The 16,388-nt window shown below is 47.3% G+C and overlaps 1 protein-coding gene across 6 annotated transcripts in view; it reads right to left on the bottom strand.

Moving 5' to 3' along the window:
- Positions 1–16,388, bottom strand: part of PTPRN2 (protein tyrosine phosphatase receptor type N2) — an 831,667-nt gene that overhangs the window by 475,072 nt on the left and 340,207 nt on the right. For all 6 annotated transcript variants that reach the window (XM_058723632.1, XM_058723627.1, XM_058723630.1 and 3 more), the window contains 2 exons: positions 2,620–2,802; positions 1,043–1,083 (listed from right to left, as the gene is read on the bottom strand). In XM_058723632.1, the coding sequence (XP_058579615.1) occupies positions 1,043–1,083; positions 2,620–2,802 (224 nt within the window). The remainder of the gene's footprint in view (positions 1–1,042; positions 1,084–2,619; positions 2,803–16,388) is intronic.

Here is a 16,388-nt window from a genome sequence, read left to right as displayed (position 1 = left end):
TCACAGAGTCAACCTTGACTCAAGTGTGTGCCCTGGGGAGACCCAGCAGCCTTGGCTTTGGCCGTACTCGGCCATCGCTGTAAAATTCCCTCCACTTCCTAAGTCAAGAAACACGTTCTTAGGCCCGCGTCTCCCTCCTCAACTGACACAGAATATCCCCCCATTTCTGATGGACATTTAAGAGGACTGTTGATGTTTTCTTCTGCTACTTGCTAACAGCATTGAACCAAAAACCACTGAAATAATCTGGAAAGAGAAGTACAAACCAAAAATTTTTTTCCACTCTACCAAAAACCAGAACCACGTATCGTGTGTATCATCGTTCACACGCTGACCTTCTGCATCCTTAAGGCTTGTGCTAATGAGCAAAGGTTCTTAAGCAGGAACCCCTCGGTGAGTGGGGGTACCTGTGACTGAGCCCTGCTTCAGACTGCCTTCCCAACCAGCACTGTCCAACAGGACCTCTGGCGATGATGGAAATGTTCCGTATCGGCACCATCCAATGCCCTCATTACGAAGCAACACTGGAATGTGGCTAGCACAAGTCGGGAAGCATGTTTTTTATTTCCTTAATTTTAATGAATTTAAATTCAGGGTTAAATAGCCGCCGTGTGGCTACTGGCTGCCACGTTAGACAGTGCAGTCCTAAACGGTCCAGAGCCTGTGAAGGTCCCTGCTACGTGGAGCTCGGGAGTCAGTGCACACAGGACAGTCACAAGGACATAAAGCAGGCGTTTGATGTAATCGGTCCAGGTAGGAAAATTCTAAGGAATGCTGATTTTCTTACTTGTATTAATTATATTTTTCATATTCCTACAATGGGTATTAGTACATAATCTGAAAGCAGATATTACTATGTATCAAAATATACACAATTTTTTCCCCTATTTGGGGATTATGAGAGTTTTTTCCATCCTTTTCTGAAAAAAACAAACAAAAAAACCTTTCTATATCACATATGTTCCCAAACCACAAACAGAGAGATGACCAGCCCAGCTCTAGATCTGAGGTGAACCAAACACGCAGAGACGCTCCGTCTTACCTCTTCGTAAGCTCTCCCTCCACCGTCCGGCACTCTGTCATCTGTGGAAGACACAGCGTTATCAGAAGCCTTGTCAAGAATGTCATCGCAGGTGACGCCCACACCAAAGGACCACAGACAGTCCTTCACAGAAGATCGGGCATAATGATGTCGGCCTAACTTCTACTATCAAGCAAACTTTTTCTGTTTATAGTACAATATTAGCCTTCTATAAGCTTCATGGAAGAGGAGGGGGTTACCAGCTAAAACACAGAAGTGAAGTCAGTAACAAATCGCATTACCAGCCTCACGGATCTGTGTGTCATCGTCAGAGTTAGCTCGCGGCAAGAAACCAGTGCCGGCAGCGGTTAATAGTCACAGAAAAGCAAAGTCAGGCGTCTACACCAAACCACCTCAAGTTAAGATGTCTTTACAGTTCATCGCTTTTCGCCGATGGTGGTTTCTCTAAATACCCTACCGGCAGTGCCCAATGGTGCGTAACCCGAGAAGTCGTGAAGCCCAAATGCCCAGGCACCTTCTATACCCCTCCTCACCCTCAGAGAGGCAGCAGTCTTTTTATTCTTTGACTGCCTAACACACAGCCTCGTCCTGCTGGAGCTTGTGGTGTCCTGACTCCAGCTTCCGAGCATGACTTTGTCCCAGCCCACAGAGCAGAGACACATGCAACTTTTCACTTGTGTTTCTGGCACATGTTTTGTGTGTGCCTGCTGTGTGCAGGGTACTGAATTAGACACTTTCATGTAGGTCCAGAGACTCTGAGAAGCAGTCAGGCACAGAGAAGGCCAGTCATCAGGGGAGACGAAACCTGACCTGCTCAGCCCTTAGCCCAAGGGTTCCAGCTGCCGTGTGCGTGCACGCGTGCATATGTGTGTGCATGCATGTGCATGCACGTACATGTGTGCACGCGTGTGTGCATCTATATGTACGCATGTGCATGTGTGTGCATATGTGCATGCGGGCGTGTGTGCATGTGCATGTGCACAGGTGTGCATGAGTGTACATGTGCGCGTGTACGTGTGTGCACTGCGTGCATGTGTGCACGTGCATGTGTGTGTTGCATGCATGTGTGCACACACGTGTGCGTGCGTGTATGTACACGTGTGTGCGTGCGTGTGTGCGTGTGTGCGCACATGTGTGCATATGTGAGTGTGTGCACACATGTGCACGCACCCTGGGAGGGTGGGGGGATCTCTGCTCTCTCTCTGGTGCAGCCTCACAGGGTGGCTCTGAGCCTCAAGCAGACATTCAAATGGAGCCTTTTCACTGTATTATTCAAATATTTGACTCCGTTCACCCACACAATCCAAACAAAAACACTCTCTATCTGGCCTGTTTTTTTCTAACTCTGAACCTCAGCACAGAGAGCAATTTGCCTTTCAACATAATTACTCTGGTAGGCTCAGCCTGTTAAGAAAGCTTTTAGAGGCAAAAGTTCAAACGGAGAAAAATCGTTTCTACAAATCCACCTCTCCTCAGCAGAAGGAACGTGTAACCGCTTGGTGAGCCAGGCCTCTGCACAGCCCCATCCCGCCCCACAGCCCCACAAACCTGAGTGACCCTGGGGCCGGGAGCCTCACCTGGCACGCCTCCACCCTGCCGGCCAACGCCGGACTCTCTCGGCTTTCCCGTGGCTCCTTTCTCGGCACCTCGCGGCTCCCCTTCTGCCCCCACAGCTTGCATGGCGGAGGCAATCGCGCGGGCCACCTCGCCGAGGTCCGGCTGCTCTCCCAGGTCCTTCAGGAGACTCTGGATAAGTGTTTCTGGGGGGGGGGGCACACACAAGAGCAAGCACAGGAGACACCAGGGAGGAGCGGTCAACACGGGAACGAAGGGATGAGCAAGCGACCCCAAACGGCACGGCGGGCACCCAGCAGGTGCAGAGAGCAGTGGGACCCCAAGCGGAGCAGTGGAAGCTGTGTCGACGAGAGGCACAGTATCGGCCACTCCAAAACTCACTGCGTGGGCCTAGCAGCAGACCGGACGATGGGGAACAAGGGGTCAGTGAGTCCCGGGATGGAGAACAAGAACTATCATTCTCTGAAGAACAGAGTAAAACCTGAAAAAGACTGCGTGCGTGCAACCTCAGTGACCTGCAGAGCCACCTTAGGCACAATGGACCACAGCCAGAGAGCAAGAAGGAGACAGAGAGAGAATGGGACCCAAAAGCCGAAGGGGAAGGGGAAAACCCTCGGCAATTCCCCCAAACTGGGGAAGAGCATTAAGTGTGAAAGCCAAGGCACCCAGCAGACCCCAGAACCAACCCGAGAGCGAGCCACGCAGGGGCATCTCCTGGGAGGGTCAAGGGCAAGACGGCTCCCAACGGCCCCCAGAGGCTGCGACGCGACGCAGACAGCGGCTGACTTGACGCAGACCAGGGCGCGAGACACACTGCGTGTCTGGTAAGAATGATGCCTTCGCATATTTATAATTAGCTGTTTGATAACACACACAGGAATGACGTATTTGAAGTGTTAAAGAAAAAACTTCTGATTCAGAAGCCCACGTCCAGGGAAGATCTCCTTCCAGCATGAGGGTGACGGAAAGACGTGTCCGTATCATTCGAGGAGCCAAGCTAATCTGTCACCAGCAGACCTGCAGGACAGGAAACGCCGAGGGAATGACACCGGCTGGAAACACAGGCCTGTGAGAAGTGCTGGAGGCTAGCGGAAGGGCGGCCGGGTGGGCACACGCGCACGACGGTCTTCCTCCTAACGCCTCTATTCTGGGAGGAAGCAGTCACGTCTAACGCAGGGTTTATAAAGCAGGTCGACGGGAGTACCCGCCACCAGAGGGTAACGGAACCGTGCTGTTGTAAGGTTACCACACACATCTTAGATGAGGCATCCTGACAACCCTAAGCAGACGATTTTCAACAAAGCTGCCTTAATTCGAAGGCGTTTCAGTGGAGAAAATTTGTTCAGAAGATGATCAAACAAAAAACTCTGACGTAACACTTTTATCCAGAATATACATTTAAAAACACCTCTAACATCAACAATAATAATAAAAAGGGACGTTCCAATGAAAATAGGCAAAGGAACTGAACAGAAACTTCAGAAAAGAAAATATACAAGTGGCCAGTAAGCACATGGAAAAGTGCTCAGCACCATTACTAATCAGTGAAAGGCTAATTAAAGCCACGGTCAGCATATTTCGTGCCTGCTAATATGACTCAATTTTAAAAGACTGAGAACAAATTTTGCAGAGGAAATGTAGCAGCAGGAACTTTTGTACATCCCTGGTAGGAGTAAAGCTTTAGAGCTCCCAGGAAGCCCCTGTGGCAGTTTCTTATAACAGAATATGCCCCTTCCATATACCTAGAAAATGTGCTCAAAAACCTATGTCCATGGAAGAGGCGTATAAGATTGTGTTTAGCAGCCTTATCCGTAATAGCTATACAAAAAAAAAAAAAAAAAAAAAAATCCAAAAATCCATCAACGGGAGAATGGATGAACTATCTGTCATTATCTGCACAAGCAGCAATGAACTATGGTCACGTACAAACATCCAGACGAATCCAAAGGGGATTATGTTGAGTGAAAGAAGCCAGACACTGAAAAACACACATGATTCTTTCAGTAGGAGGTGATTCCAGGACCGGGTGGGGCCTATGCAGGGGACAGGGTGTTGGGACAGACCGGGCGCAGGAAGACACTCCCTGGGACGATGGGGATATCTAATGGCACACTGGTTACGTGTGCACACACGTGTCAACACACTCATTCATACGCTCGGCATCCATACACTTCATGATACATAAATCTCACTCCGTAACTGTAACGTTTGATGGAGTCCTGTTTCTGACGTGGGGGCAGGGGGCTGGCTTTTTTCCTGAGTATTTAATGCTGGTTAAATGTGTCACTGGTTCCTAAGTGAAGGTTCATGTAAGATGATTATTCTCATGACTTTGCTCCCTAAGAACAGTGACCTAGTGAGAGTTCACACTTCCCATGGCTTCATTCAGGCGATCCTCTGAACTAAGTTGGGGGGGCATCATTCCCCGCTTCTTACAAATTAAGAAATTTAGGCTTTTTGTATTTTTTAACATTTCCATCTTTGGGAACTAAACTAGAGTTGCACACTTAATTCCCTGTAGCACTTTCCCTCTCTTGCCCGCCAACAGGCATGAGAAGTTCTCAGCGCTCATGATTCAGCAGGGCCCCTGCCCTCACACCAACACAGAAGCCAAGTGTCTGCTCTGAAAAGGCACTTGCAGAAAAAAGAAGGTCCACGGTGACCCACGTTTGCCAAATCCACTCCAGCAGCCTTTCCTTTCATCACGGTGACAATGAGAAACAATCCTGACAGAAACCGCGGCATGAAAACACCACAGTCACTCGCCACATGCAGACCCGACCACTCGTGCAACACAGGGGTAGACGGATGCGGGGCCCACGGCGTTGAGGGACCGGCAGGCACAGCGCTGGCCCAGGAGGAGGAAAGAGCGCAGGGGCCTCACCCACAGAGGCAGGCAGGAGCACAGCGCCAGGCCGTGTCTGCTTCCTGCGTGGACCTGTTAGCACAGGCAACTGCCCGGTGTCGGCCGTGAACCCCACTGCTGGCAGCACTGGATTCCTGTCCACTTTCTCAAGCCTCACAATTCTGGAATCTGCAGGGGTTTCCCCTTTCTTGGTGATAGGTGTAGCTGAGACTTTGGTTTCTAAGAACACATTTAAAATTCTCACCGGTCACTACGTGGCCCCTATGGTGCTCCGCCCCCGGGGCTGCTGAGCCAGATTCGCATGAAGAGAAGTTGACCCCTTTCTGGGGGGTTGGGGGGGGGGGGAGCGTGCACTCTGCCGCTTAGGAGAAAGAGCGCTACGTGCGTCCAAACATTGCTTCAGGGAGCTGAGAGCTGATGAGGCTGCACACACAGATCCGGCCCACGCGGGTATGGACTCCTCTCCCCACGGGCACTCCCAGGGTGTGGTCGGGGCAAGCCTCTTACTCTCACTCTCGCTGGTGCTCGGTTCCCTTCTGTGTAAAACGGGAACAAGTGAGCCGGGCCTGAGAAGCACTTCCCTGGGGCAGCACTACGAGTGACAACTCTAAGTATGACCATGATGAGGCGCTGATGGTCGCGAGTCACGTAGCCCTCCACTGCTTTTCATCCCTCACGACCCATCATGAACACAGAGGCTGGGGTGTCCGTGCTGAGCCCTGGCTACAGTTCAGTGTCTTCGCAAGCAAGAAGCAGAGAACACGTCGTGTGTGCCCCACAACGCTTACTTGTGCCAAGTGACGCTGCCTCCCAGCTGGTTCAACATTCAATGTAAGATTGCGCTTTGTGAGACGGTTCTTTGCCAAAGTATTCATGTGCATTTAAAGACGTGTGAAACTAACTCAGTTATTAAAGTCAGACCCCAGGCTCCACCCATCTACTCTCTCACCCGCTCCTCCACCCGACCAACCCACTCACCCATCCACCCACCCATCCACCCATCCACCCACCCATCCACTCTCCCACCCACCCACCCACCCACACATCCATCCACCCATACATCCACTCACCCACCCTCTCACCCTCTCATCCCCCCACCCATACACGCATCCCCCACCCACCTCTCACCCCCCCACCCACATATGCACCCACCCACCCATCCACCCACCCACCCATCCAATCTCCCACTCACCCATCCACCCACCCACCCACTCTCCCACCCACACATCCACCCACCTATCCAGTCTCCCACCCACCCATCCACTCTCCCACCCATCCACTCTGCCACTCACCCATCTACTCTTCTACCCACTCACCCACCCTCCCACCCTCTCATCCCCCCACCCATACATGCATCCCCCCACCTACCTCTCACCCCCCCGCCCACATATGCACCCACCCACCCATCCACCCACCAACCCACTCACGCATCCACCCACCCACCCATCCAATCTCCCACCCGCTTATCCACCCACCCACTCACCCATCCACCCATCCATTCACCTATTCACTAACTGGTACTGGGCACTCCTTGTGTTGAGAACCTAGGAGTACGAATCACCATGAGGAAGGATAGAGAATTAAAGGCATGGTTTGCTTCAGAGCTACAATAGGATTCACACTCACACAGCCAGAGAGACTTGATGACTGGACAGTATTAAGCAAACTCAACATATGGGACAGACCAACTGCGGAGACCCTGCAAGAACATCAAATGACAGCACAACCCAAAAACTGATTCCATTTTCCTCCTAAAACAGACAAGTATTTGAGCTCACATGCTCCCCAAACTGTCAGTTATTACCCCATCTGCAGGCACATGTCTTTCCTGAAATTCAACCAAACAACCTCCAAACTTTAAATCTACTTGTAAATTACCTCCTACATTTTACCCTCAGAAATTAACAATGAAATTGACAAACTTAGATCTAACAAACATCACTATAAAACTTTTAAACTGTAAGAATATAAAACTTAGTTTTTACTAAAAAAGTTTTAAAAATTCTTATTAATTTCTAATGAAGGTAACCCAATTAATTTACTCATTTTTAAAAAAGATAAACCCAATTTATATCTTTTGAGAAAAAAATCTTACTGTATAAATTTTGGGGTCTGAGTTACCCTGAGCAAAACTTTTTCATTAAAAACGTCAAGAATATATTTTAAGTAGAAAATCAGTAAAAAACATGAAAAAATAACCTAAGCTAAAAGGTAAGCACAAGTCTTTGTCTTTGCTGTTTATTAGGCCTGTGGCAGCATAAACACACCCACTCTAAGTGGTCTGTCTGCGGGGCTGCAACGATGGCATAAAAGGGGCGAAAGGGCAGGCACCTAAAAGTAGGAGCCAGGCTGCAGGCGGCCGAGGCCTGTCACAGCGCTCTGCTGCTCCCTGTGCACAAGGCCCCCGGGTGCACACCACGACGCCCCCGACATCCGTCGAGGCAAGAAACGGATCGATACATGTGTGAGAAATTTTTAACAAGTGTTGAATCAAAAATGTGTCTCTGGTGAATGCAAACTTCACCAGGAAATCCACTGGACAAAAACGTTCCATTCCCAAGCACCTTGGCCAACCAAGGGCTTGCCCCGGTCTCTCACACCACCCTCGTCTCGCAGAGCCAAGGTGTGTGTGCTAACAGGGCTCCAACCACGGAATCCCTGCCCCACCCCGCTCTGCATCCAACAGCAGCAGGCAGAGGACGTCTCTTACCTCCCCTGTGACAACATTTCAGACCAAGTTAAGCCCCTGAGCCAAGGCTTCCTGTCTACCTGGGCAGAACGTTTCTTCTCAGGGCCCCACTGTCTCCAGCCACTGTCCAATTCCAGACGGAGGAGCACAACCCGATGGGGTTACCGTGCTGGACGTGCAGTGTAAAGCAATACAAGAACTACCACGGTGATTATTCCGACCCTGGTTTACAGCAACCTGGCCTCGCACAACTGGCCTCGCACAAAGCTGTGAAGCAGGCTAGATTCTCACGTCCCCGCTTGTGTGTGGCAACGTTTGCATCCCTCACTCCCTCGTGCCGTCTTCTGTGTCTGAGTCCACGGTCTGGTCCTGTCCCCACATGTCCGAACGCCCCCTCCCTTGTGTCCCTACACACCCCCACCCGGCTTGCTCCTCAGGCAGCGTCTCTGTTGCCCATAGTGCGGGTGACTCATTCTAGGTCTCATTAAGGTGACTGATAATCCGTGAGTGATTTGTGCCTCCCAGAGACATTCACATTTAAACAGGAGAGCTCAAGAGATGGGATATTCCTTCCTCTCCTCTTTCCTCCCTCCCTCCTCTCTTCCATTCTTTCCTTCCTTCCATAAATGTTTATTGCACATTTTCTATGCCCAGCGACTTCCCAGGTGCGGGAATAAAGCAGTTAACAAAGCCCTGGCTTTCATGAAACATTCATCCATACCGGAAGAGAAAGAAAATAAGCAATTGAAAATATAAATACATAGAATGTCTGGTACTGATAAGGGCTGTGGAAAAACGAATCCGGGGTACGGAAGATGGGGGAGGTGGGAAGGCAGTAATTCCCACTTGAAGGGTTTACTGTGAAAACAAAATAAAGCGTGTAGATTGTCTACCACATTTCTAATAATCAATACAGTGAACGTGAAATTGTGCTCCTCTGCTAATAATCCGTCCCAACATTTAAGAACTCAGAGAAACTCGTATTGTGCCATACCTCTTCTTTCTGTTGCTTCCTTCAGTCTAGCCTCATTATCTGGAAAAGAACAGGAACGGATGACCGCATGATAAAACTCCTTATCTTTAAGATAAAGACCAGATATCAGGAGAGACTTTCCATGGATCTCTTAGAATGACTGTAATAAGAAATATCCACCTTCAAAATGGAATAATACAATATAATTCCAAACATTGTCCCTCTCATCTAAAAAAGAAACTTTTCAGGTTTCATTAGTGAAAAATAACTTTAAAAAAACCCTTAGGTATGCAATGGTAGATTCGACTGGCTGAGCAGCTTATGATGAGAACGATTAACACATATCAGAAATCATCTCCCATGCCACTACTGTAAACCACACTGACTTATCTCAAAGGCACCCACTGTCAGTCATGTGAAGATGAACAGAAATCAAGAAATCCTTTTTTAAAAGTCCAGCTAGCCCTGGTGGATTGAAAAGGGACCATGGCACAGAGCACAATCAAATACCACGCGCATCAAAGTGGAACATTCTTTTGTTCCATCAACTGCACCATATAATTCCAAGACCCGGCCAGCTTATAATGACATTTTAAGTAGCTTTCAATGCTCCAAGTGGGCTCTAGCAGAGCAATTACACAAATGTCAGGACATCAAATATGTAAGGCCTGGAGTAGGAGATCAAGTCACATGCACAACTGCTGCAAGCCTGACCTACTGAAATTATATGTCTTAATAGGGTCCCCCAGACAAAATGTTATAAGCTTTAGAGAATAAGCAATTTTGTGCAGATAACCTCACTACAAAACTGCTTTAATGAAGATGTGATTCATGTATAACAGCTTTTGCTCTTAAATGCCTTTACCACCATGCATATATGAAAGGATACAATTTAGCCATGTGTAAACACACTTCATCATCATCTCCACCACAATCATTACCATTGTCATCACCATCATCACTATCACCATCACTATCAATCATCACCATCACCATCATCCATCACCATCATCATCACCACCACCACCATCACCACAATCATCACTATCAATCATCACCATCATCACCACCAGGATGATCATCCATCACCACCATCACCATCATCATCGTCATCATCACTGTCACCATCATCATCACCCAGTCTCTCTATTACATGTAACACTGAGACAAAGAACCAAAAAAAAATAATAAAATTAGGTTTGGCATTAATTGTGCCACTTCAGTTGGTGATGGGGGTGGCAGTCAGATTGCTTTCTAAAGGATGTTTCATTGAAATTCACATTAACATGAGTCTGCACACTCAGAATGTTAACTGACTTATGATAAGAGGAGGCGGCCTAGACGTATTCAGGTTAGAAATGTGGCAGGGAGATGGCATTATATGTGAGGGTCAGCAGGCGACAGGGAGAATGCACTTGTTCTGTGTTGTTCGAGGAGGTCTTCCTGGTGGAAGGTGGCAGGAACAAATGGTTGCAGTAAGTCCTCTCTAGGTGCTCTACCCACTCTCCATGTAAGAGAGGCAAATTTCAACTCAATATTCTGTGTAAAGAACTTTCCAGAAAATGCTTCTGGCTTCTCATGTAATGGACCTCACAGGGAAGTAATGAACTCATAGGTACTTAAGGGAAGGCTGACAGTTCATCTGCCAGAGATGCTATTGAAGATACTTCTCATGTGAGGGCAGATTGTGTGACCCCCCAGGTTCCTTTCGAATCTGAACAGTTGACTCTTTGCTGGCACAGAAGTTGAGGGAAGCTGTTTCCCAGCCGAGGAGGAAGGCACGGGATGGGGCCATGCAGAGTCAGGGTCCCTGTTCATACACAACTGCTCTTCCTGTACATCTGAGCAACCCAACCAGGTGTGTTCACTTCAGGGATGCTGGGCAGGCAGGGTGGAGTCAGAAGCCAAAACAAGAGGAGCCATCTTCCTGCTGTGTAAGCCACAGAGCAACACCCAGAGATTCCTCTGCCCTGCTCTTGCTTCTCCCCCCACCCCCCACCCCCAGGAGAAAGCAGACTGTTTGCTGGCCACACAACATGGTGATAGGCTAACATAAAGGTTTCAGGCATCTTATACCAAATGTGGGACTAAGTTTAACTGAGATGAGGACTACTTTGATAACACAGGTACCTTCTTCCGTAGGTTCTAGAAGATGTTCATAAACCCCAGGGAAGGGCATGAAGCCAGGGCACAGCAATTTATCAACAGTTCCTCATGGGGCAGACTCTGAGAGGCAGCCTCTTTACTCCAGTAACTAAATGGTCAATTTGGTCCTGGTTGTTGTTGTTGTTGTTGTTATGTTTATTTATTTGCATTGAGAGAGAGAGAAAATGTGCATGAGCAAGAAGCTCAAACCCATGAACTTGAGATCATGACCTGAGCTGAAATCAAGAGTCAGACACAACCAACTGAGCCACCCATATGCCCCTTGGTCCTGTTTTTTTTTTTTTTTAACCAAAAGTATTTAGAGCAACACTGGCCTTCACTCAAATGTGAATGTATTTTTTTCAAAAATGAAAAGGCAGCAAGTGCTTCCTTTCAAGTGAAAATGACCCTAAATTGTGGGTATATATTCTCCAGGGCAATAGAAGCACTTGAATCTGGTTTTTCCACTATTACAATTGATCGCTGTCACCATGAAAGTAAAAGTTCTGGTTCAGTGCCCTCCTGAGGTTGAGGGATACAGGGTATACTTTTGCCCTGTATAAGTTTCCAGGCTGGGACTCCCACCATCAACAAAATGGGGAAATAGACAACACAGCCGGCAATTACATGGTCTTAGCAATCACGGAAAGTTCAAACAGGAAGAGGCCCCAAAACACACGTATCCAACACTCTTATCTTGAATGAGGGAAGAGAATAAGAAAGACTATCTGACTGGTTGGTGCTCAACAGGTGTTCTGTAAATGAGCAAATTCATGAGTAAACTTGCTAAGAGTCATAGAGTTAGGAAATTGCACAGCCAATAGTTGGTGTTTCAGACTTCCATCCCTATAAACATTCCATATCAACACAATAGAATCCATTTTAGTACAGATTTGGGGGGGCAGGGGATGAGAACACTCACTACCTTGGCCATGCAACCTATAATACAGTAAGACATCTGAATAGAAAAAATAACAAGGTATGTTGGGAAGAAGCTGGCATAAGAAATGCCCAGAATAAAAGTAAGCAGAGCGATAATAGTAACTAAATTCTCCTAATTCCTAGTCTGGGCTCCCCAGGGTGTGGAATCAAGATAATAAAGAAAGAATTCCAACAGATTGGCTAGAGGCTTTGTTTCCTCTTTGGTTTGGTTTTGAGCATCATCAGTGAGCAAGAATTAGATTGGCAGCTTCTACCAGTGGGCACACTGCATATTATTTGTCACTGGCTCTAGTTAACTATTTAGAAAACTGTATATGATTCATCCCCTAAGGTGGTTTCCATAATTTAGTTGTCATCATTGAGACTTGAATGGAAAGAATGACTTTAGCCAAAATACTCACAAGATCTATATGAATAAAGCTACAAAATTCTGATGAAAGAAATCAGAGAACTAAATAACTGGAGAGATATTCCATGTTCATGGATAGGAAAACTCAATATTGCCAAGATGTCAGTTCTTCCCAACGTGATCTATAATTCAATGCGATCCCAATCAAAAGCCCAGCAATTTATTTTGTGGATATTGGCAAACTGATTCTAAATGTATATGGAGAAGGAAGAGACCCAAAACAGCTAACCCAATATTGAAGGAGGAAGAAAAAGGTTGGAGGTCTGACACTACTTGAAAGAAAGACAGTATAGTACTGGTGAAAGAATAGACATATAGATCTGGAAAGCCCCAAAACATACCCAAATAAGAATAGTCAACCGATCTTTGCAAAGGAGCAAAGGCAATACAGCGGCACAAGACGGTCTTTGCAGCAAATGTTGCTGGATCAACTGGACGTCCACATGCAAAAAGGTAAATCTAGACACAGACCCTCACCTTTCATAAAAATTAACTCAAAATGTATTACAAGCCTGACTGTACACCACAAACATATAAAACTCCTAGATCCAGCAATCACACTCCTTGGAATTCACCCAAAGGAGCTGAACACGCATGCCCACACAAACAACCGCACGTGTGTTTATATTACAGCAGCTTTAGTCATAACTGCCAAAACTTGGAAGCAACCAAGCCCCTCAGTAGGTGATGGATAAATTAAACTTTTGTCCATTCATACACTGGAATGTTATTCAGTGCTAAAAACAAATGAGCTGTCAAGCCATGAAGATACGTGGGAGAACCTTAAATGCATATTACTAAATTAAAGAAGCCAACGTAAAAAAAACAAAAACAAAAACAAAATCACACTGTGTGATTTCAACACTGAGACATTCTGGAAAAGGCAAAACAATGGAGACAGTAAAAATTTCAGTGGTTGGAGGATTGGGAGGGAGATGGGTGCACAGGCGAAGCACAGAGGACTTTCAGGGCAGTGACTACTCTGTATGATCCTATAATGGTGGACACAAGCCACTGTACATTTGTCCAAACCTGCAGAATGTAAAACACCAAGAGCGAACCCTAACTAAACCCTAAACTATGGTGATAATGATGTGTCCATACAGGTTCCCCAGTTGTAACAAATTTAACACTCCAGTTGGGGATCTTTTTTATGGGGAAGGCTGTGCACATGTGAGGGCAGGACGTACATGGGAAATCTCTATACCTTCCCTTTAATTTTGCTGTGAACCTAAAGCTTCTAAAAAATAGTCTCTTAAAAAAAAGGAAAAAGAGTGACTTTAGGCTTTGTTAAAACTCAGTGACTATTGAGGCTGGGAAAACTCTAATCAGGGTTCTGTGGTCTGAAAAGATTTATGCATGAGGATGTTAATGGTGCTATTATGTGAAGAGCAAAGATCAACAAACCATATATAATTTAGGAGACTTGCAGTTGACCCTGGAACAACGCAGCTTGGAGCTGTGCACATCCACTTACACATGGACTTTTTGTAGTACAGAGTACTATGAACATATCTTGTAACATTTCCTTTTTTCCAGCTTACGTTATTGCAAGAATACACATAAGACACAGAATATGTGTTAATGAATTGTTTGTATTATCAGTAAGGCTTCCAGTCAACAGTAGGCTATTAGTAGTTAAGGTTTTGGGGAGTCGGAAGTTAAGTGCATATATTCAACTACACAGAGGGTTGACACCTCTAATTCCCACGCTGTTCAAGAGTCAACTGTATAGAGACATAGAACTGATTTAAATGTATTGTGGTACCTACATACCGTGATGGTTAGATGGTTATGCCTCTACTTAAAAACACAGCTGTATGGGTACGTGCATGGGTCATTGGTTTTGGATGGGATATCTGAAGGACACACACACACAGAGTGGTAGCCTACTTCTGGGCATACGGCAATCACAGCAACAACATTCACAACAGCCAAAAGATAGAAGCAACCCAAGCGTCCACTGATGGATTGACAAAATATGGTGTTACCCATACAGTGGAATATCATTCCGCCTTGAAAAGGAGGGAAATCCTGACACCCGCTGCAGCATGGACAAACCTGGAGTACATGATGCTCAGTGAGACAAGCCAGTCACAGAAGGACAACTGCCCTGTGATTTCACTTCTATGAGGTCCCGCGAGCCATCAGGTCCATAGAGACAGAGAGCAGAGGATGGGCACTGGGTGCTGGGGAGGGGAGTGGAGTTAGTGTCTAATGGGGACAGAGTCTCAGTTTGAGAAGAGGACAATGTCCTGGAGATGGTGGTGGGGACAGCTGCACAACAGCATGTATGTCCTTAACGCCACTGAGCTGTGCACTTAAAATGGTTAAGATGGTCAGTTTTAGGTCATGTGTATTTTACCACAATTTCTAAAAACTTTAATGTAAAAAGTGGGCATGGAACTATATATTACATAAGAGTGAGTGGAATTCACAGGGCTTGCTTGAGACTAATCCCAGGCTGGAGGAAGAACTAACCCGGTGAACACATTAAAGGGACGGCGACACCCCGCTCCCCTTGCTCAGAGGGGGACTGCGACACACACACGGCCGCAGAGGAAGGCACGCCGAGCCTGTGGCGCTCACCCGGGAGGTAAGTTGAAGTGACTTTTGTCTACTTCTTTCTGCACGCCTATCGCCCAAGTTTCTCAGAGTGGCCATTTGTCATTTTACAACTGGTAAACAGCACAACAAGTAATCATTTACAAACTGATCCCTACTCAAACTGATCTGGAAATTCCGGAACAGCATCGAGGGAGGAGTGCACACATGGGCGGCAGCCGGAGCGCTCCACCTTACACCGGAGAGGCCGCATTCGGTGCAGCTCGAATCCGCACATGGCACACGGTTTGCCGCCTGTCCTCCATCACCCCATTTCACACAGCTCTTTCTTGCGAGTTGGCACTGCTTTAAAGCTTTTTTAAAAAAGATAGGGTGTAAATAATAAATAAATGAAGAGAGAGGTGTCTTTTCTATGATAAGCTTTTATCAAATGAACATCTGCCGTACACATTGAGTCAGTAACTCAATTTATTGAGCACTTCTCTGGGGGCGGGTATGGGTGGGTCTTCCTGTGGCTGCACGTGAGACAGTGTCACAAGCGGGATTCGATCATGCTGCAGAAGGACAGAGCCTTCTCGGCGTCACGTGGGAGCTCCTTGCCCTTCGCATGACCACAGGGTCGCCCTTCCAGGTAGCAGCCCTCAGGGCGTCTGGGATAGCCAGCTGTCCAGGCTGACCATCCTGAGGGCACGGCGGCCCTCCACCCCTCCCTTCCCACTCTCTTGCTGTCACTTCCAAGGTGCAACTGGGTTGGTGCAGAGGACTGCGCCTAGGGATTCTGTGCTCACGGCACACTGGATCCACCTGTACATTCCACAGGGACCGCAGGCGGGTGGCCACATGGTAGGGGCAGTTTTTCAGGCAGTGACGTGAAATGGCCCACCCGGGTGTCTGCTGTTATCGAACGCCAATTAAATCCCAGTGCACAGAGTCCAAGAGTTATTTTCAGGAAGCCCCTGGACTGCAAATTTAGAGGAAAGTTGGCCTTTTCTTTTCTCGTTCTTTTTCATTAAATATGTAAGAAGAGAAATCTTTACCCGTCCTACACCGGCTGACACCCTGCCCCTCAGTGACCTTTTCCACTCTGCCCCCTCTAGAGGCCGGGAACATACTTTTGTACACACTAAGCAGAAAAAGCTGAACTTGGGAGCCGAATGCTTGCTTGAACTGGAGTCCAGGAGC

This window comes from Neofelis nebulosa, chromosome 4 (genome assembly GCF_028018385.1).
Source record: "Neofelis nebulosa isolate mNeoNeb1 chromosome 4, mNeoNeb1.pri, whole genome shotgun sequence".
Classification (NCBI taxonomy): Eukaryota; Metazoa; Chordata; class Mammalia; order Carnivora; family Felidae; genus Neofelis; species Neofelis nebulosa.
The sequence above is the reverse complement of the archived record's forward strand: the minus strand, read 5'-3'. Positions and strand labels throughout refer to the sequence as shown.